Source organism: Carcharodon carcharias, chromosome 4 (genome assembly GCF_017639515.1).
Source record: "Carcharodon carcharias isolate sCarCar2 chromosome 4, sCarCar2.pri, whole genome shotgun sequence".
In the NCBI taxonomy this organism is placed as follows: Eukaryota; Metazoa; Chordata; class Chondrichthyes; order Lamniformes; family Lamnidae; genus Carcharodon; species Carcharodon carcharias.
Genome location: NC_054470.1, coordinates 48,087,004 through 48,109,566, shown reverse-complemented (window position 1 = coordinate 48,109,566; position 22,563 = coordinate 48,087,004). Strand labels below are relative to the sequence as shown.

General features: G+C 41.2%; 1 protein-coding gene across 2 annotated transcripts in view; it reads left to right on the top strand.

Annotated features, from left to right (window-relative positions):
* The window catches only part of slc12a2 (solute carrier family 12 member 2), a 241,325-nt gene that overhangs the window by 185,244 nt on the left and 33,518 nt on the right, over positions 1-22,563 (top strand). For both annotated transcript variants that reach the window (XM_041185697.1, XM_041185698.1), the window contains 6 exons: positions 2,116-2,215; positions 7,229-7,340; positions 8,161-8,301; positions 9,696-9,802; positions 10,403-10,482; positions 13,996-14,139. In XM_041185697.1, the coding sequence (XP_041041631.1) occupies positions 2,116-2,215; positions 7,229-7,340; positions 8,161-8,301; positions 9,696-9,802; positions 10,403-10,482; positions 13,996-14,139 (684 nt within the window). The remainder of the gene's footprint in view (positions 1-2,115; positions 2,216-7,228; positions 7,341-8,160; positions 8,302-9,695; positions 9,803-10,402; positions 10,483-13,995; positions 14,140-22,563) is intronic.

Below are 22,563 nucleotides of genomic sequence, written 5' to 3'. Positions count from 1 at the left end.
GCCCAAAGAGTAACTTACCTTACTCCACTTTCATTTTGACTTTGACAGTATCTTCTTTGGTGAAAAAAGGTGCAAAGTACTCATTTAGCACTCAACAATGTCTTCTGCCTCCCTGTGTAAACCTCTTTTTGGTCCCTCATCAGGGCCTACCCCACCTGTACTATTCTTTTACAATTTGTAAACCTGAAAAGACTTTTGTACTCCCTTTCATGTTATCTGCCAGTTTTTTCTCATACTCCCCCTTTGCCTCTCTTATTTCCTTTTCCACTTTCCCTCGCTTTGAATTTTCTATATTCAGACTGGTTCTCATTTATATGTTAACAACATGACATCTGTCATACACACCCATTTTCTGCTTCATCTTACTCTCTTTTTGTCATCTAGGGAGCTCTGGCTTTGCTTGCCCTACCTTTCCCCCTCATGTGAATATACCTTGATTGTACCATTTCCTCTTTAAAGGCAGCCCATTGTGCTCCATTATAGTTTTCCGTGTGAATCTTTGATTCCAAATCTTTAGGCTGGATTTGTTCTCACCCCACTGAAATTGGTCCTCTTCCAATTAATTGTTTTTATTCTAGACTGCTCCTTGTCCTTTCCATAGCTAGTATAAACCTTATGATGCTTTGAACATTGGTCCCTTAATGTTTTCCCTACTGATATTTGATTAACTTGACCCGCCTCATTCCCAAGGACCAGATTCAGCAATGCCTCCTTTCTCTTTGTGCTGGAAACATATTGATCAAGAAGGTTTTCCTGAACCCACTTCAACTTTTTCCTGCTTTTCGCCCTTTACACTATTACTATGCCACTTTATATTGGAAAATTAAAGTCACGCATTATAACTACTCTATAATTTTTGCACCTCTCTAATTTCCCTGCAACCTTATATCTCTATCTTTTCCAGTAGTTGGCTGATTGAATACACCCAGTAATGTAATGGTACCTCTATTGTTCCTTAACTGTAACTAAATAGATTCAGTTTTCAATCTGTCCATGGCATCCTATCTCTGCAGAATTGTAAAATTCTTCTTGATCAATATTAAAAGCCCTCCTCCTTTCCTCCTTTAACTATCTGTCCTGAACAGCTTGTATTCAGGAATATTTAGTACCCATTCCTGCCCTTTATTAAACCAGGACTCAGCTGTTGCCACAATGTCATATTCCTATGTGATTGTCTACATGCAGCTCACCAACCTTATTTACTACACTTTGTGTTAACAAGCATGCACTGTAAACCCAATTTAGATCTCATTACAAAAACAAAAAGTGCTGGAAAAACTCAGCAGGTCTGACAGCATCTGTGGAGAGAAAGACAGAGTTAACGTTTTGAGTCCGTATGACTATTCTTCAGAACTAAAGAGAAGTAGAAATGTGGTGAAATAAGATCGTTTACCACACTTATACTTCTCTTTAGTTCTGAAGAAGTGTCATACGGACTTAAAACGTTAACTCTGTCTTTCTCTCCACAGATGCTGTCAGACCTGCTGAGTTTTTACAGCACTTTTTGTTTTTGTTTCAGATTTTGAGCATCTGCAATATTTTGCTTTTATCTTGGATCTTATTACGTTCACTCTCTGACCCCAACCTAATGCCTTACTATTTCTTCCGGTACGATCTGGCTCTCCCAATTCTTTGTATGCCATATTTCTCCTTTCTAATACTGCATCCTAATTCAAATCCCACTGCCAAGTTAATTTAAATAATATTTCTTTCAGAAAAATCATTCATTTTTTTTAAATGATGAAAGGAATCTGAATATTACCCAATAACATGAACTTACATTTGACATAAGCTCCCTCTGGAGTTTTCATACACAAAGAACAATACCACTGATATTTAGCTTGAAATGGCGCCTTTAGAGATGAAGCATGAAGTCAACATTAATGCAGAAGCATTTAGACCATGTGAAAGGGTTGTATAAGATATAATGCGATACTGTTCTATAAGGCAGACAGTAAGTAGATGTATAAGAGATGAGACCTGCAGTGTTTTCTGTAATATTTTGTTTAGGATCTAATTTGCCTGAATGCTTAAAGCTATAAATGTAATGAATATTATAAGTGTGATATATACAACTAATTTAGTTATACTAAACTCAAAATATTTCTTCTGCAGACGTGAATTGGGGTTCTTCCACACAGGCTTTGACTTACCTGAATGCCTTGCAACATGCCATACGGCTTACAGGTGTTGAGGACCATGTAAAAAATTTCAGGTAATTGCAAATCTCTCAAATCTGCAATGCAGAGTTACTGGGGGCAAAGCTTGTCTTTGTAACTGAAGTCCACCTGAAAAATTCAAAAATCTATAATGGTTTTTCGCAGTAACAAAAATCATTTTAAAATGTGAATGTTAATTTGACTGGTGCTCAAGGATATTGACTTTGAAACTAACCATGGGGAATACTGAGCACATTATTAATATGGGCACAATTGTCTATTGTATTGAGGTACTTTGTCAGTTCATATAGCAACAAATAAGTTATATTTTGTAAATTTACACAAAATTGTAGGCTCAAAGCTAGTATATATCTTATCAGCTTTTGTGTTTAATTTACTTGCCTGGATGAGTGCAACTCCAATAACACTCAGGCTTGACACCATCCAGGACCGGGCTGCCAGCTTGATTGGCAACCCCTACACTACAATAAGCATTCACTCCCTCCATCACTGAAGCACAGTTGCAGCAGTGTGCACCATCTACAAGATGCACTGCAGCAACTCACCAAGGCTCCTTCAACAGCACCTTCTAAACCAGTAACCCCTACCTCCAAGAAGGACAAGGGCAGCAGATGCACTGGAACACCGCCTGCAAATTCCCCTCACTGACTAAGCCAGCCTTTATTGCCCATCCCTAAAGCTCTTGAGAAGGTAGTGGTGAGCTGCCGTTTTGAACCACTGCAGTCTATGTGATGTAAGTATACCCACAGTGCTGTTACAGAGGGAGATCCAGGATTTTGACTCCATGACAGTGCAAGTCAGGATGGTGTGTGGCTTGGAGGGGAATGGCAGGTGGTGTTTCCATGCAGTTGTTACTCTTCTCCTTCTAGATAGTAGAGATCGCAGGTTTGGGAAGTGCTATTGATGAAGCCTTGACAAGTTGCTGCAGTGCATCGTATGGATGGTCGACACTAGCCACTGTGAGCAGATGGTTTAGGGAATGAATGCTTAAGATGGTGGATGGAGTGTCAGTCAAGCAGGCTGCTTTGTCCTGGATGGTGTTGAGCTTGTTGCATGTTGTTGAGCTGCACTCATCCATGCAAATGGAGAGTATTCTATCACACTTCTGACTTGTGCCTTAGAGATGGTAGCAAGGCTTTGTGCAGTCAGGAAGTGAGTCAGTTGCTGCAGGATACCCAGGATCTGCTTAAATAGCCTCAGTATTTATATGGCTAGTCCAGTTCAGTTTCTGTCAATGGTAACCCTCTGATATTTATATTGGGGTATTCAAATGGGTAATGCCTTTGAATGTCATGGGGAGATGGTTGGATTCTCTTTTATTGGAGCAGTTCGTTGTCTAGCACTTGTGTGGCACAAATGTTACTTGTCACTTAACAGCCCAAGTCTGGATTTTGTCCAGGTCTTGGTACGTGCAAGCTTGGATTGCTTCAGTATCTGGGAAGCTGCGAATGAAATTGAAGACTGTAATCAGCAGCAAACATCCTCCCTTCTGTCTTAGGTTGGAAGAAAGGTCATTGATGAAGCAGCTGAAGATAAAGCACCGCCCTAAAGAACTCTAGCAGTAATGCCTTGGGGTTTAAATGATTGCCTCAATCAACCACAGCCATCTTGCTTTGTGCTAGGTAAGCACAAAGGGAGAGTGTGGAGAGCTTGCCCCCAGTTTGTATTGACTTCAGTTTTACTTAAGTTTCTTGATGCCACACTCAGCCAAATACTGCCATGAGGCTATGGACAGTCAGTCACCTCACCTCTGGAATTTGGCTCTTTGGTTATGGTTTGGACCAAGGCTACATTGAGGTCAGGATTGGAATGATCCTTGCTAAAACCCAAGCTGAGCATCAGTGAACAGGTTATTGGTGAGTTTGTAATTCTTTCACTGGCAAAGTCAACATTTGTTGCCTATCCCTAATTGCTCTTGAGAAGGTGGTATTGAGCTATCTTCTTGAATCACTGAAGTCAATTTGGTATAGGTACACCCAATGTGTTGTTGGAAAGGGTGTTCTAGGATTTTGACCCAGAGACACTGAAGAAACAATGATATAGTTCCCAGTCAGGCTGGTGTGTGGCTTGGAGAGCAACTGCAAATGGCGTTCCCAGTGGGAAAATCAGCTGCCCTTGTCCCTCTAGGTGGTAGAGGTTGTGGTTTAGGAAGGTGTTGTTGAAGGAGGCACGGCCAGCTCCGACAATACATCTTATATGTGGTGTATACTGCAGCTAACGTGTATCAGTGGTGGAGGGAGTGAAAGTTTTTAGGGTAGTGGATGGGGTTCTGATCAAGCAGGTTGCTTTGACCTGGATCGTGTCGAGCTTTTTGAGTGTTGGAGCTGAACTCATCCAGACAAGTGAAGGCTATTCATCACGTTCCTGACTTGTGTCTTATAGTTGGTGGACAAGCTTTAGGAGTTGGGAGGTAAGTTACTCAGCTCAGAATTGCCAGCCTCTGACCTACCCCCCTCCCTCCCCCATCCCCATCCCCATCCTCACCCCCACCTTCATTCCCGTCTTCACTCCCACAGAAGGAAAGTTGGCGTGGAGCCAACCTGCACCATGTCAGCCTGCCCTGCAGCCATAACACACTGTGGGTGGGCTTAACAAAGGCCAAGTGGAGTTTCCGCTTCTCATTGAGGAGGAAGTCACCACCCTCTGGAACTGCCTGCCAATCTGATTGACTGGCAGCTCCATCAATCCCAGCAGCAACAAGAGCACGTTAGTGGATGCTGCCGGGACTCCAAGAGGGGGAAGAAGGCTCGTGGACCCTGAAACCAGTAAGTCTGGAGTCTTGGGCAGGGAGGATTTTGGTGGTTGATGGTGGTGGTGTTAGGTTTAAGGCTGCAGGGGGTTAGGAAGAAAAGGAGGTGGGGTTCCATATTAGGTGGATCACCCCCTTCCCCCTGCAGCCCACAAAGGGCAGCCCCCAAAGATCGAACCCTGTCTTCCTTCCTGCCCTTTGAATGTAGTTAAAAAGATTGGGCTGCCAGCGCCGGCCTGACTGCCCAACCCAAATATTTTACGGACTGAGCAGCATATTATCAGGGTCGATTGACTTGGTAACAAGCCTAATTACCTTTTTAAGTATGACACGCGGGCTATTGATTTCAGCACCATCCCACCGCCGTGTTATGGGATTGAGCTCGGAGTTGGGTGGGATGGGCACACAACTTTTTTACATGACCCCTGCTGGAAACAGCCCCGGCAGAGTCATGTAAAATGCAGCCCCTGTTCTTTTAGCCCCAGTAGTAATAGGACTGGCCCAGAGTTCAGCTTCCCTAGAATGCTGATACTTGTGAATTCAGCAATGGTGATGCCGGTGAATGTCAAGGAAAGATGGTTAGGTTCTCCCTTGTTGGGGATGGTCATTGCCTGGGACTTGTGTAGCTTGCCACTTGTCAGCCCAAGTCTCACTGCATATGGACATGGCCTACTTCAGTATCTGAGGAGTCTTGAATGGTACTGAACACTGCAGTGTTCAGTGAACATGCCCACTTCTGGCCTTATAATGGAGGGACGGTCATTGATGAAGCAGCTGAAGATGGTTGGACCAAGGGCATTACCCTGAGAAACTCCCATAGTGATAGCCTGGGACTGACATCATTGGCCAACAACAACTACAACCATTTTCCTTTGTGCTAGAAATGACTCCAACCAGTGCAGTTTTTCCCCTGATTCCCATTGACTTCAATTTTGCTAGGGCTCTTTAGTGCCCCACATCAAATGCTGCTTTGGTGTCAAGGGCACTCTCTTATCACCTCACCTCTGTAATTCCTCCCTTGTTGATGTTTGGGGCAAGGTTGTAATGAGGCCAAGAGCCGAGAGGTTCTCCTGGGACTAAACATGAGCTTCAGTAAGTGGGTTATTGCTGGATAAATGTCCCTTGATAGCACTGTCAACAACACCTGTTGTCACTTGCTGATGATTGAGAGTTGATTAACGGGGCAGTAATTGGCTGGATTGGTTTGTCTTGCTTTATGCGGACAGGATATACCTGGGTAATATTTCACTTTCTATAAAGTTCTGGAAATAGTCAGGGAGCATCTGTGGAGAGAAACAGAGCTAATGGGCTGAATTTTTCGCTGAGAGGGTGGGAGCACGCCCGACCCAGCTCGAGTGTAAAATGATGTGCGATATTACGGTTGATGGGCGCACACGGGAATCGGCAGCGGGCCCGCTGACAATTTAAAGGACTATTAAGGCCGTTAACAGTGTAATTGATTTAAATTTTTCGCTGCCTGTCCAACCTTGTGGTTGATGAGGCAGGATGAGGTTTCGACCAGTCATTAAAATTTTTTTTTAAACTTTTAATACTTGTATTTAACATGTCCTTGTTCATGTGTCAGAGTCACATGAGGGGACATGTTTTATAACATTTCAAAAATTTTTATTTTTTATTTTCAAAAAATATCCATCTCCTTGAGGCAGCTCTGTGCCTCGGAGTTTTTCCAGCGCGTATACGTTAAGTTCGCACCACCGCGCCCCCCCCCGCCCCCCTTTACACACAGGCAGCGCTGCCGCTCGCATTTCATGCTGGGCCGGCCTTAATTGACCTGCCAGTGTGAAATCGTGGTCCAGTACCAATGGTGGTCAGCTTCCCGACCACCCCCGCCAAGCCTGCCCAATGAGGGGAAACATCCTCCCCGATGTTTCAGGTTGATGTTGTAAGATTCTTTAGGTAAGTATAATCAGACAAAAGATGACACTGAGCCATATAAGAGGCTACCAAAAGGTTAGTCAAAGGGGTAAGTTTTCAGGTGTTTACTAAAAGTGGAGAGGGATAGAGGTTTAGGCAGGGATTTCCGGCACCTGGGGACTGGTCAGTCAATAGTGGAGCAATGAAATCAGGGATGTGCACGAGGTCGGAATTGGAAGACTGCATAAATCTTGGAGGATTGGTAGGGGTGGAGGAGGTCTCCAATGCAGGTCCATGAAGTGATTTGAATATGAGGATGAGAATTTTAAAATCCAGTTTATGTATCAATGTGACGCAAGGTTCACTGTAAATGTAATACCTCTATCTTGACTTTATTTTGAACTACTGCATCTTTTTTGTGTAGGCCCCAATGCCTATTGATGACAGGTGCTCCTACATCCCGTCCAGCTTTGCTCCATCTAGTTCATGCCTTCACCAAAAATGTTGGACTAGTGGTCTGTGGACATGTTCATATGGTGAGTTCAGTAGATAAACTGATCTTCAATTAAAGCAGATTTTAGCATCTTATTAGTTTGTTGTCATTGGACTGCCAATATATGATTGATGAGGTATGCACAGGGCTTATCAATCCTTAACTGAATGGTCAAATTGATTCTTTCACTTCTTGGATTGCCGGTTTGAATCCAGTTTATACTGATGGGATAAATGTTTTCCTTTCTTTTCAGGTCTGTCAAGATTTTATAATTATGGCTTGCACAAAATATGTTTATTCTGCATTAGTTTATACTAATTTGCCAGTTTTCCTTCACAATGGCCAAATGCTTCAGCATGGGAGGGGAAATATTGATAAATGTCCAGCAGTAGAAGATTATCTTTAATCCGTGGTAAAACTGCAAAAGTAGTTATGAATAAATTTGGTGCTGCTGATTTTTTTTTTAAACAGTTGCCTTGTTTGTAAAGTCAGGAACATAGGCATGAATAGAACAGAAAAAGACCATTTTGATTTTCTGAATAGTTCCAGATTTCAGAAACAGAATTCATAATTCTTATGTCACTCAGTTAATTTGCTTGCCAAATGCATATCCAACTGCATCATAGCATTGCTGATTGTGAACCCATCATCGCTTCCCTGGTCAGACCACTCCATTCAGAATGTATTCTGGATAATGATTTCCACAAGTCTGCTTGCATTTCACATTTGCTTGTTCAACTGTAACCTTGGTTAATTGGGGCCATTTGAACTCATGACAAACCCAAGCTTTGTGATCTAATACTTTAGAAACGTGTCAAAAATTAAATGCGGTTTGCTGAAATCGACATATTTGTTTCAATTAGGGACCTCGTAGACAAGCCTTGAAGGAAATTTCTACCGATCAGGCTAAGTACCAACGGTGGTTAATCAAAAACAAAATGAAAGCCTTCTATGCGCCTGTCTATGCAGAAGATCTGCGTGAGGGAACACAGTTCTTGCTTCAGGTAAGTTATTTTTGCACATTAACAGTTTTGCTTCCAATAAGTTGATTTCATCTGATATGGTTTTATGGTTATAATACTTTTATAATAGTTTTATAATACTTATGGTGGAGGGCAGAGGGGCAGGAAGAAAAATCTGAAAGCGTATAGGTAACGTTTTACCAACCTATATTGACTCTTGTATTTGGGTTATAAATGGGATCAATCTCTCTCTCTTTATAATAGTCTTTCAGTATTTGTGGACAAATCCATTTATCTACAATTCAAATTTGAAGACCAACAAAAAGCTAAACACACCCCACAGTTAGCAATCTTTTGTTTATATTTATGGCAAATTAAATCAGTGAAATAAGATTGGCTATGGGTTTCAAGTTCTCATATATATTTCCACCGTGTAGCCATTTTCTAATGCTCTCCATCTCCTCGGGGAAGGATCTGTAGGGAGGGAAAGTGGAAGAAGGGGGATAATAAGAAATTGAGAGCTGTTTTACCTGGCTGCTTTTGCATGGTTCTTGTCAACTGGTTAAAGAACAGAACCAGCAGAAAGCCTGCTACCTACACCCTCAATACAATATTGTACATTACCTCAAAGAAACAAAATAGCTACTTAAAATAGAGCATGACAGAAATTTAAAAACTATATATAAATTCTTAGACTGAAACCAAGTTTTCAAAGCCTATCTACACGTTGTACTTGGTGTAAGAATCTCAAACATTGTAATTGGATGGTATTAATAATATATTGAAATATTTAGTGTGCCATTTTGAGCATAAGGAATGATAATAGCATTGGCATTCTGTGTTTAGTTTCTTATTGGAAGCCACTTTGTAAACACTGAATATTCTCCCTTTCCCTTTCTCACGCTTTTCTTGTTCACTTTTTTCTTTCCCTTTGTCTCTCTTCTTCCACTCTCATTCCCTTTATCTCTCTTTCTGTAAAATTCCATAAACTGTCTTTAAAAATACTTTCCTAATTTGAATATTGAGAACCCAGCTCATGGACTAATGCTGTTAAACAAATTTCTGTAGCCTGGCAGTAGGTTCATAAACCAGGTAAAATTGGATTTACAAGTCTGCCACTAGCCAATGGGAAACTGACCTAACAGCACAAATGCTGGAAGATGATGCACAGTATTCTTGGCTCCTGGAATCAGTGAAACTAATATGGAAGTAACTGCATTTAGAAGTACAGTCACATGGCTCATCGCTAACCTTGATTATCCCTTGTATAGTGTGACAGCTTTTCTGTTTCCCACTCCAGTTGCCTTGTGATCTATGAATTAGATTGCCAAATAGTGCCACATAAAGGAACTAATTTGTACTGCAGCCCATATCCACATTCAGGACACGTCTGATAAAGAAGTGACTTTTTAATTCTGCTTCTGGTCTATTTCCAGGCTGTAGGACTTGGTCGAATGCGGCCCAACACACTAGTCTTTGGCTTTAAAAAAGACTGGCGCCAAGCTCTTATGAAGGATGTGGAAAATTACATCAATACTATTCAGTGAGTTAATCTTACTAATTGCCATTCCGTAGAGTAAAGCACAACTTTGAAAACAAAAGCAAGCTTTTCTTCCCTTGGTCACAACCACCTGCAAAGGAATCAATTCCCTAAGATTGTTTTAAGTTGAGTGAAAAGCACACCTTTATTTCTTTAGTGCTAACATAATCAAAATTGTGGTGAGATAATTTGTTAGCTTTAATTCTGAAAGAGGAGATTATAGATATATAGCCATTTTAGTTTTTTACAGTTCAACGTAGTGCAGTAAATGAGAAATAATGATACCAATGCTAGTTTTGAAGACCTTTGTTCAAGCATGAGAAAGTCCTGACCATTTTGCACCAAATAGATTTTTTCCCATTATCTTAAGTAGCCAGTTTTCTTCTACATTTGACACATGTTGATAGTGCATCCTTGGATGTATTGGGGAGTAAACTTTCCGGTAATATTTCCCTTTATGGATAGTTATAATGTCTTTGCAGTATAAATGTAGGTCTATATATGGCTAGTCCTTGTGAAATATTATGCCTGATCTGGTATAAGAATATTATTTCCTTTTTCTGGTATACGAACTGTTTATTGTAATGCATATTTTCTTTGCAGTGATGCATTTGACTATCAGTATGGAGTAGTCGTCATTAGACTAAAGGAAGGTTTTAATATTTCTCATCTTCAAGCGCAAGGTGAGTTTTTTGACATGCAATCCTCCAATATCGCTACATTAGGTGGTTTGTGTTATAGAACACCAGCATGCTACTGCAATTTTTTTCCTCCCACACTGGTCACGGTTTGCACTTGTGCTGATGCTGGGAACTGTTGATGCGGGGAATCGCCTTGTATTGGAACAACTTTGAGGATGTGTCACGGCTATAGACTTTATCCTGGTTTAGTTCTGTACTTACATCATCCAGACCCAATGTCTAGAAAGGAAGACTCTAATTCTACTCCTCAGGATAGGAGAGAGAAATGAAAAGTGCCCATTTATTCAATTCATTCATGTAAGCTCTGCCCAAAGGCAGGTCCTTGGCTCATTGTTGGCTAATGTTTCATCCTTGCCATTACCTTCCACTCTCCTGGTCAGGGCAAGGAGGCAGGTCCTAAACCTACATGAGCTGGAATGGTAATTGAACCTGTGCTGTTGGCATTATTCTGAACACACACTAGCCATCTAGCTAACTGAGCTAACTGCCCCACTAATATATTCAATAAGGGATATAAATATTTATTTCCTTACAGAGACTGCCTGTTAGTGTCACCCAGTATGCAGTTTTGTGTCCTGAGCTCTTGCCCTTAGAAGCCAGGTTGAGAATGCTTTAAACACAGAGGGGTTTGGGAGTCCTTGTGCATGAACCCCAAAAAGCTAACATACAAGTCCAGCAGCTAATAGGGAAGGCAAATTGAATTGTTGGCCTTTATTTCAAAGGGAATGGAGTATAAAAATAAGGAAGTCTTGCTAAAACTATACATGGCACTAGTTAGACCACCCCTAGAATACCTTGAACAATTTTGGTCCCCTTATCTAAGGAAAGATATAGTGGCACTGGAGGCAGTCCAGAGAAGGTTCTCTAGGTTGATCCCGGGTATGGGGGGATTTCCTTATGAGGAGAGGTTGAGTAGGTTGGGCCTTTACTCATTGGAGTTTAGAAGAATGAGAGGTGACGTAATTGAGACATATAAGATTCCAAGGGGGTTTGACAGGGTAGATGCTGAGAGGTTGTTTCCCCTTGTGGGAGATTCTAGGACCGGAGGGCATAATCTCAGGGTAAGGGGACGTCCATTTAAAACAGAGATGAGGAGGAATTTCTTTGAGGGTAGTCAATCTGTGGAATTCTTTACCGCAGAGGGCTGTAGAGGCTGGGTTGTTAAGTATATTCAAGGCTGAGATAGACAAATTTTTATCAGTAGGGGAATTGAGAGTTATGAGGGGAAAAGGCAGGAAAGTGGAGTTGAGGATTATCAGATCAGCCATGATCTCATTGAATGGCGGAACAGACTTGATGGGCCTACTTCTGCTCCTGTGTCTTATGGTCTAACTACCATGTAACATTCTTGCAGCCAGCAAAAGGATTTCAGCCTAATAAGATTATCTTGTGCTCGCATCCAGAGGTAAAGGGATAGTGTTTAAAAACTGGCTATCCTATTTGCAATTGGTTTGTTCTTGTTACTAACTAATATCACTTTTGGTGTATTTAGTGTTATAGTATCCTGGAAAAGACAGCTTGCCTAGATCTCATGACTTGTGGTTGTATTTGATAAGAATATAGGAACATGAGGAAGAGGCCATTGGTCCATTGTGTCTGCTCCACCATTTGATAACATCATGACTGATTTTCCACTTCAGCTACACCTCCCACGCTATCCACAGATGCATGGTTCCCTTGGTGTCCAAAAATCTATCAGCCTCTGACTTGAATATGCTCAATGACCCTGCATCCCAGGGTACAGAATCTCAATGGACCAAACCCCTTCCCATTCACCATCATTGTCGTCTTTTGCGGGGGTATTGTGTTACAATTATGAGATTTATAAGATTATGTTTTGTGCTGTGCATTTAAGGAAAAATGTAGGGGATCATGTGACCTTCTCTGAAGTCTGCCTGGCAAAAAGTCTGGGCGGTTTGATTATTAGAGATTAAAAGGATCCCAGATTGTTTTACTGGGAAGAAGATGCAAGGTGTTTACACTGGAGACATTCGCAGTAGCTTGTGTGACAACACTTGGTAGACTGAGCAACTCCAAAGACCCAGAAAAAATGTTGAGAATGTTAGGTTGTGAACAGTTGTGCTTTAAACTATCCATTTACTTCCTAAGATTCCAGGGTTTTGGGGTCTTGAGGATAGCTGATCAGCATTTCTACCTGGATACATAGTCCATGTGACTCTCACTGCCATGGGGATTGGATTTGAGAGGTGAAGAGTCTAAGATTTCAAAGAAAACCTGCAGACAATGTTAGTCTGCAAGGATCTAGGAGAGGGAGAGCAGCCATAGGCAACTAGACACTGGCTCAACACATACAACTGTGGCTGAGAGCTTGCAGTCAGATTGAAAAAGATGAATTCATGGGGAGTTAAAACAAGGCTGAAAGATTCGTCTTGTTTGCACTAGAGGAAGAATCTCCAGGGAGAAAACCTCACTGAAAGAAATTTCAGAGATTATAAGTTCCCAGGCTAAGAAAGGAAAATAATAGAGGTAAACCCACAGAAGCTAAGAATCACTTTGGACTGGTTCTGGGAGAATTGGACATTTACTTAAAGGATAGTGTAAAGGATATCTGTGAAGTGAGTTTTTGGTTGTGCTAAAAGAAAAAGGAGAATGTTCTGTATCGCAGTTTACTGTATAAGTAGCCTGCAAAGTTAGTGTTTAGTCAATCGTGCTTTTAGTCTTTTCTTACAGTGAAAGGTCTTAAAATGTGAAATCTTCTTGTAATCCTTTCATTTATTAACTGGAAGTTCAAATTTCTTTTTAAAAGTTAACAGTCCCAAAGGAAAACATAACAATTAAAATAGTATCTGTGTGGTTAGGCAGATGAACAAGAATTAAGAGCCTCTCAAAATAAGAGTTTTTATGTTTCTTAATTGCAGTTGATATTTGTGATCACCAAGTACAGATGTTGTCAGGGGTGACCAGCCCAACCAGCCCCTTAATGAACAGTGGGAATTTAGTGCAGTATATTGGTAACTACCAGCATCAGATTTGTTAGTCAGATAGCAGATTTTCTCAGGCATTTAAAATAGTGTCACATTACTAATCCACCTCAGCCAAAGGCACAAATGATATCTCTCTTTGGGCAACTTAATCTTCTGTGTTTGAAAATGTCAACCAGACCATCCTTTTCCAACATCTCTTAGTTGGCTGCTTTTGGAATTGGCCTACATCTTCTACTAGAGGTATATCAGAGAGGCAACAAAATAATGTGGTAAATGCCTCAGTGACTTAGTACCCTGCTGTCTTTTCCTGTCCTCACTACTGCTAGCATTTCCATTTACTTGATGGGGGTTGTTGAACATGTCTGCCCAGATATGAGCAGGTTAGTTCAAATAAATCATGATTTTGTTTGTTTTTTCCCTGTCCACATTCACTCGATTGCATGCTCTCATTTTATGTGAAAGCAATAATGGTTTCACAATTAATTATGGTATTCATTTGAGCATTTAATCTTTTTGAGATGGTCAATGTCTGTCTTATTCCTATGTTCAGAAGAGCTGTGCACTTCTCAGGAGAAATCTGCTCATCCGAAGGATATAGTGGTGAATCTGGAGCATTCTGATGCAGAGTCTTCCAAGCCATCTTCTAAATCAGTGAGTGAAACCAACAGCCCAGCAGTGTCACAAGACCAAAAAGGTAAGAATTCACAAATTTAATATGGAGTGAAAATGTAACATTGTATTTTTAAAATTTCAATTAAAAGTTTAATATTTTATTCTAAACATGTTTAACACTAAAACTACCACTTTTTTTCATTTTAAAATTCATCTCCACGTACCTGTTTCAATGTACCAAACAATGTGAATGCAAAAAGGAAAATAAAACCTCAACTGTAGAGCAGATGTGTCAATATCTTTAGAGAGAGATCAATTTTGCAACCTTTTTTGGTATAGCCCCTTCACCAAGACTGAAACAGCTGGGCCCTTTTTTATAGGACTGGCAAAAGCAACGACTGGTCTTTTTTTTTGTTTTTTGGTTACTTCTTAAGTGAACTCGTCAGTCTTCATTTTTTTTGCTTTTCAAATGTTAACTGACCTGTTGTATATTTCCAATATTTTCAGGTTCTCCCTACATCTGCGCCTGTTCAGAGAGCCTATTTCCTTGGGTAGAAAATAGCCCATTTATTTGAACAGACATTATTGCATACTGCGATAATTTGTTTTATAATAACTTGGTACTTGAATAGCCCCATTAATTCAGAATGTAACCAACATTGCTACCAGTTTTTTAAAAAAGCAAGCTACTTTTAGCAATAGTCTACACCTTCTGATCTGGGCTTAAAATGTTAATAATTATGTCGATTTAGCCAATTAATAGGGGATTTGTCCTCTAAATCGACCATATTTCAGTATCTTAAAACTTTATGACACTATACAAAAACCAGCCTAAATACACTTTTTACACATATTTGAAAACATCTTCCCTTTCTGTAAGAAACACTTAAGAGTGGGCACTGTGGTGAAAAGGATTAAAGAGGAAGTCCTACTGCCTTTAGCTTTGGTGTAGGCCAAGAATTAATAATTTGTCCTCTGAGTGTAAGTCACTGACTAGAGAAATGGGGTTACATAAAAAAATTGGCTTTAGATTTGGATGGCTGCATAGTGACTACAATTGGGTTTTTTTGGTGTAAAAATAATTGGGTCCTTCTGGACATCAGTCAGTACAGTAGTATTGTCAGGGCACTTCCTGTATTCAAGGGCTCACTGCTTTCAAAGACCTGGGTGGGCCCATTTCACTGAGAACAGTTGATTATATCCAGCAGCACAAAGTTTCAACTATGTGATGAACTTTACCACAAGAGGAGTAAATTGCTTCTTGTTAGTAGTGGGGAGAAAAATGTTGGTATGAGAACAAAGTGGGATTTCATGACTTTTTGGTAAAATTAATGGAAAGATTTTTACTCCTTTGGATTGCACCAAAATATATGGAGTATAACCACTGTAAGGGTTTCTGTTCCTTCAGCATGCAGGTGGTGTGTATCATCTTTATAAAAAAATATAAGAATAACTGCTGAATTCCTTTACCCTACAACAATCTCATGAGTTCTGTTTCAGTAGGAAAACTAACAGCAAAGCTGGATTTGTGGATCACTAAGTATGGCTTGTTTGTAAGAGCAACCAAATACACCTCTGCATGCCCAGTTATATTTTGTTGTTGAAGCTGTAATTTATATACATTGGTCATCTTTTGTACCTTGCAGTCTAAGCCTCTGGGTAATTTTAACTTTTATTGCTGGGAAAAAGGCATTCCCAAATGAAAAAGAAAACCGGGCAGAGTGTAAAATCTCTTATCGATTCGCTGTTGCTCACTTTCCACCTGGCGATAAAAGTTAAAATTGCTTCCACTGAGTTGTTGCAGATTCTTTGTGGTTAATACATGCCACATAACCTAGCTAATTAGAGGCGCATTAACTTCAAGATGAGTGAAGGATGGATCCACGCCGTGGCTGTGGACAAGGAGGAGATCTAAACGCCTGTGCTGGGGGGGTGACGTGATTAAACTAATGAGGTTTGTGACAACTTCACCGCCCATCACTTCAGTTTGAGATTTTTTTTGTCAATGATCTCAATTCACATAGTATAATTTTATCACATCATTTGATTAAACAATACTGCTAAATATAATCATAACACGGCAAAATTTGCACTGAATTAAATGGCAGAGGGAAGCAATGTATAAAATACCTCACTCCAAATATTATAGATCAAAATTTTGTTAAGCAATCATTTATCAATACATGAAATAAATGTACAAAATCAAGTGAAAAATTGATGTAAAAATTATCCCTACTGTATGTATTTTGATGGTTTGCTCAACACAATATTCTTACTGAGCGCTGGCTTACTTCTGCTTGTAATGTTTATGAATCCCTTGTGTAGCAGCAGCAGAGGAGGAAGAAGGAGTTTCAATTCTGGGATGTGCACTGGAATATGTAGAGGGCGTATAGAGCCTTTTCCTTTTGGGTGTGGGGCTAATAGTTATGGGGTAGTTTTAATGAGGTATTACCCAGGCTAGTTAACAAGAGTCCATGCGTAAGAACCTGTGTCTCATACATTGTAACCAAGCTTTGAACAATAGTGCTTGAGACATGAGGACAAAAATATGATCTTAGGAAAATACAGCATGGGCTGTGAAGTATCATATTAGACACCCATCAGCAGCAGTGTAATCTCCAGCGAGAGATGAAAATCCAAGGTATATTGTGGATTTTTTTCTTTTAAAATCCTCTATGATGCCCATATGCCATTTAAAAATAGACCAGGAGACCACATGTGTTTATACTGCCTGATATATCACCCACATTTTGTAAGGCATAGGCCTGAATTTTTTGCTCTTGAGGTGGTTGTGGAGAGTTGGGAAATCTCCTGGCTCGCTGCACCTGCCTTGGGAAAATACATCTCAAATGGCAGGATCTTCCTTCTTGGGCCATGGCTGCAGGATGGAGTTGCACTTCACTTCAGGTGCAGACCGAAGGTGGCCACATTAGGTTCTGGATGTGAAGGCAGGCTGGTTAAATGACCTGCTTGGGTTCTCTGGGACGTGGTCCCAGTTGTTTTGCTAAATATTAGACCCTCTAGGCCTCGCCCATCGCACCGCCTCACCATGCCCATTTATGCCAATCCATGCCTCCCACCCACCCACCCCCTTGGGCTCTCATAGCTCCTATGCAAACTTAGTGCCAACGTATGTCCCACACTCGCCCTAACCCCAATGCCAAATCATGACCCCTTATGTCCACCATGGGCAGACCTTGTGAGCCATGCTGAGATTAAATAAAATAAAGTTCTAAATATCTATTAGACTTCACTATATTTTTTTTTTAAAAACCTCCCATTCATGAAATCCATTCAACATATTTAAATCCACTCAAGTACTTCATCCCTTATTAAAAACAAACCTATATATTCAATACCACAAATCAAAGACAGCTAGCCCTTTAATAACCTCTTGGAGCTGTCAATCAAACTTTGAATTTGCAGCCCTCCCACTATGATAAAGATTTGTTGTAGAAGCAGTCAAGCCGTAATAATGCTATACTAGTGGCACTTAGGGTTGTGTCAATGAAAACCTACTGAAACTAATAGCACAGATTTCTTTTCAGCTCTCAGACACAGGCAGGCTGCTTTTTTTTATTTTAAGACAGGCTATTTAAACAACTTGACATCACCACAGATCTTATCTGCCCTTCCCAAGCATTTATGTCTACTCTTTAAAAAATTTGTAGCTCACACAGTGGGATAAGGCGCTTGCAGCAGTGAAAATGGGGTCGGTTTGAACTTAGCACATAATACAGATGGCTTTGCTGAGTTCAGGTCTTCCCCCCGCCCCCATATGTGAATTTAGTTCCTCCCTTTTCCTTTTCCAGTAAGAGTAGGATCTGTCGGAAGTGGGGATGGGAAACCGGGTCTATATTCCCAGCACTGTTTTGGATATGCCGCAGTGTGTCTGACTCTGAAAATCCAGGCCTTAGTCTGCATCTCAGCTAGGAACTAGTCCAACTCTTTTTAGAAAGTTTGCAGAGAGTCTGCACTTAATGCATAAACTGGCAATTTGTTCCTAAGATCTATCCTGTCTGTGGAAAGAACAGTCTAATGTTTTAACATGGCCCAGCCTTGGGTAACTTATACATATGAACCTTAACCATCCCATTTATGAACACTTAATATACCTTTTATCACCTGAAATCCGCAAATCGCTAAAGTGAATTGGTCCAATTTTTTTTGTACTCAGAGGGTTAAACTTTGCCCCTTTTAAAACTTTCCCTGTTATCCCCCTTCTTGCCTTTTCTGAATTCAGCTTGTCCACAAGATCTACCTCCTCCCTCAATCTTATTTCCACTAAATTGCTGACGACCCAACTTTCCTTTCTAGTTTCCATGTTTAGTTGCATCTCTCTTCATGTACAATCCTCTTCACCTTTAAATGTATTATCATTCCTCGGTCCCTCTGTCCTTGCCAACTGCTGCCCGATCTCCAACCTCCCTTCAAGTGCTTAAACATGTTGCTGTCTCCCAACTCTGTGCCCATATTTCCTTGAACTCCATGTTTGAATCCCTCCAATCAGGTTTCTATCTCTGCCACAATACCGAAATGGCGCAAAGTTGTAAATGACACCCTACCTGACTGTGACAAAGGTAAACCGTCCCTCCTTATCTTTCTCAGTCTCTCTGCAGCTTTTGATATGGTTGACCACACCATTCCCCAATGCCTCTCCACTGCTGTCCAGCTGGGTAGGACTGCACTCTTTTGGTTCCATTCTTATCTATCTAAATTGGAGCCAGTGAATCACCTGCAATGCTTGCCTTCGCACTCCCTTACCATTACCTCTGCTGTCCCCCAAGGATCTCAACTAGGTGTCACCCCTTGGCAACATTATTTGAAAACACAATGCCAGTTTCCACATGTACATTGACGACACCCATCTCTACCTCCCCATCATCTGTCATGATCCCTCCTCTGTCTCTAAATTATCAGACTGTTTATCTGGTATCCATTATTGGATCAGCAGAAATGTCCTCATTAAATATTGGGAAGATTGGAGCCATTGTCTTTGTCTTTGATCCCCATTACAAACTCTGTTCCCCAGTCATCAACTCCCATCTCTGTCCTTGGCAACAGCCTGATGTTGAACCAGGTATTGGAAAATACATTTGGTTATCCATTGCTACAGGTGTTGATAAAGTGCCCTTAACATAATCAAACATCCCAATGTCCATCACAGGGTCGTTAAAGAAACATTTCACACCAAGCCACATAGGGCGATATTAGGGCAGATGACCAAATATGGTCAGGGAGGTACACAACCTAGCCATCATATATGACCCCTAACATGAACTTGAAACCATATATCTATGCCATATCTATGACCACCTGCTTTCACTTCCATAACATTGCCCCTGCCACAATTCTTCTGCTTAAATCCTTATTCCTGTCTTTGTTACATCTAAACTTGAATGTTCCAACACACCCCAGGCCCATCTTGCATGTTCTACCCTCCTGAGGTCATCCAAAACATTGCCCATGTCCTGTTCACCCTTTACCCCTCACCCTGTTACTTGACACGGTCCAGTCCCCCCAATGCCTTTAAAGTGGGGGTCAGTAGTAACCAGTCCATAAATCAGGAGCTCCTTAAATTGTAGATAGGGATGCTCAAGAAAACTAATTTTTCAGTGCTGCACCTTGGTGGCTGTGTCTTCAGCTGCCCTGGCCCTAAGCTTTGGCATTCTGTCCCAGAACCCCTCTACTTCACTTTCCTCCTTTAAACTGCTCCTTAAAACCCACCTCTTTGACCACGCTTGTGTTCATCTGCCTCAATATCTCCTCATATTGCTTGCTGTAATTTTTTTAAATGTTCCTGTGAGGCACAGTGGGATGTTTTATTACGTTAAAGTCACTATATAAATACTTGTAGCAGTAGATAATTAAATGTGTTCTCCAATACCTGTAAGTTCAACCCTTTGAGTTGCTAGGGAGCCTTGACTTTGTGACAGATATAGCTACAGAGCATTTGAAGGTATTGCCTTTTATCGTTCAATCCATGTATTACCTATAATTGGATTCTAGCCGCTGTTACTGGGCATGGTCCAGCCCCCCAACGCCTTTATAATGGGGATTAGTAGGAACCAGTCTATAAATCAGCAACTCCATAGGTTGCAGTTAGTTTTCTATATTATCTAACCTCAACACTCCAGAATTATGAAATTGAATAGATACATTCTGCATATTCTGTTGCTGCTCGAGCACAAACCACAGACTTCTATACTCAGCCATGTGTATCTGGGCTACAACAGGTTGAAGACAAAATGTTTCTTCAGTTCACCTCCCCATACCAGTATCTCATTCATTCTCCACACTCCATGGCCAGATAACTGCTGACATGATGGGAATATTGCAGGATGTGCCAGTGCTCCTAATAATGCCTTGCTGCAGTGTGTACTCCCATTCCTGATGGCCCAGAGTTCTTCAGTCGAAAAAAGAGAGTATTAGTGCACCTCATAACCATTATATCCAAATCAATAATCTATTTATTGATTGATACTGTCTTAAATAATAAACAATATTGTTTCATTTTAGGTTCATTACATCAAACTTTGTGTACTTATTAAAATTATTTCACGGGATCTGGGTGTCACTGGCTAGGCCAGCATTTATTGCCCTTCCTTAATTGTCCTTGAGAAGGTGATGGTGAGTTGCTGCCTTGAACCACTGTAGCCCAGGTGAAGGTACACCTACAGTGTTGTTAGAAGGGTCATTCAGGAGATTTTGACCTAACAAAGGTGAAGGAATGGCAATATAATTGCAAGTCAGGATAGTCTGTGGCATGGAGGGGAACTTGTAGGTGCTGGTGTTCCCATGCACCTGCTGCCCTTGTCCTTCTGGGTGGTAGAGGTTGCGGGTTTGGAATGCTGTCGAAGAAGCCTTGGTGAGTTCCTGCAGTGCATCTTGTAGTTGTTGCACACTGCTGCCACTGTTTCAGTGGTGGAGGGAGTGAATATTTAAGATGGTAGATGGGGTGCCAGTCAAACAGGCTGCTTTGTCTGGATGGTGTAGAGCTTTGATTGTTGGAACTGCGCCCATCCAGGCAAGTGGAGAATATTCCATCACACTCCTGACTTGTGTCTTGTAGATGGTGGGCAGCCTTTGGGGAGTCAGGATGTGAGTTACTCTCCTCAGAATTCCCAGCCTCTGACCTGCTCTTGTAGTCACAGTGTTTATGTTGCTGGTTCAGTTCAGTTTCTGATCAATGGTAATCCCCAGAATACTGATATGGGGGATTCAGTGATGGTAATACCATTGAATGTCAAGGGGAGATGGTTAGATTCTCTCTCTCATGTTGGAGATGGTCAGTGTCTGGCACTTGTATGATGTGAATGTTACTTGCCATTTATCAGCTTAAGCCTGAATGTTGTCCAGGTCTTGCTGCCTATGGACATGGACTGTTTCAGTATCTTAGGAGTCTTGAATTATATTGAACATCATACAATCATCAGTGAACATCCTCATTTCTGACCTTAGGATGAAGGGGAGATGAAGCAGCTGAAGCTTGTTGGGCCTAGGACATTGCTGCAGGAGTTCCTCAGTGTAGTGTGCTGGGACTGAGATGCTTGGTCTTCAACAACCACAACATCTTCTTTTGTGCTAGGTATGACTCCAATTAGAAGAGTTTCCCCCTCGATTCCCATTGACATCAGTTTTGCTGGGCTCCTTGATGCCACACCTCGGTCCAATGCTACCTTGATGTCGAGCGCAGTCACTCTCACCTCGACCCTTGAGTTCACCTCTTTTGACCATGTTTGAATCAAGGTTGTAACAGGAGTTGAGTGGCCCTGGCAGAACCCAAACTCAGTGAGTAGGTCATTGTTGAGTAACAGATTTTGATAGCACTGTCGACAGCCCCTTCCATCACATTGATGATTAAGAGTAGACAGATGGGGTGGTAATTGGCCTGGTTGGATTTGTCCTGATTTTTGTGAACAGGATGTACCCTGTTGTTTGTAAAGACACCAGAGTTGGGATTCTATATCTATTTCACTCCACTGACCCTGTTTTATTTTAATTCCTGAAGATTGCACTCAACCAGCGGACATCCTCTCCAAACATGGTAATGTCACTTCCCAAACTGGAAATTATATTTCCCATTATCTCCATCAAGCAAAGCCCAACCTTTCAATAAATTGACAGCTCTCTCAATTCCTTTTGCAGAAATTGCTGTTTATCTTATCAGCAATGCAGTTATCATAGTGTGTAGGCACTTAGAAGGGGGAGGAGCCACAGTGCTCATTTCAGTTTTATTTAGGTACTTGTATAATCAATAATAAATAATGACTGAATAGAGCCATAGAAGTCCCCAGAATCAAAGAGAGCCATTTGGGCCATTGTATCTGTGTAGTTTCTTTACTAAAGCAATCCAAAGCTAATCCTGCTACCCTGCTCTTTCCCAATTTCCCTGTTTATAATCCCTGCTTTAAACATTCACCCTTAATGTAAAAGATGCAACCATCTCCCTGTGGCAAAGCATTCTTTCCTCCATAGTAACCCTCCTCTCTCTCCCTTATTATTT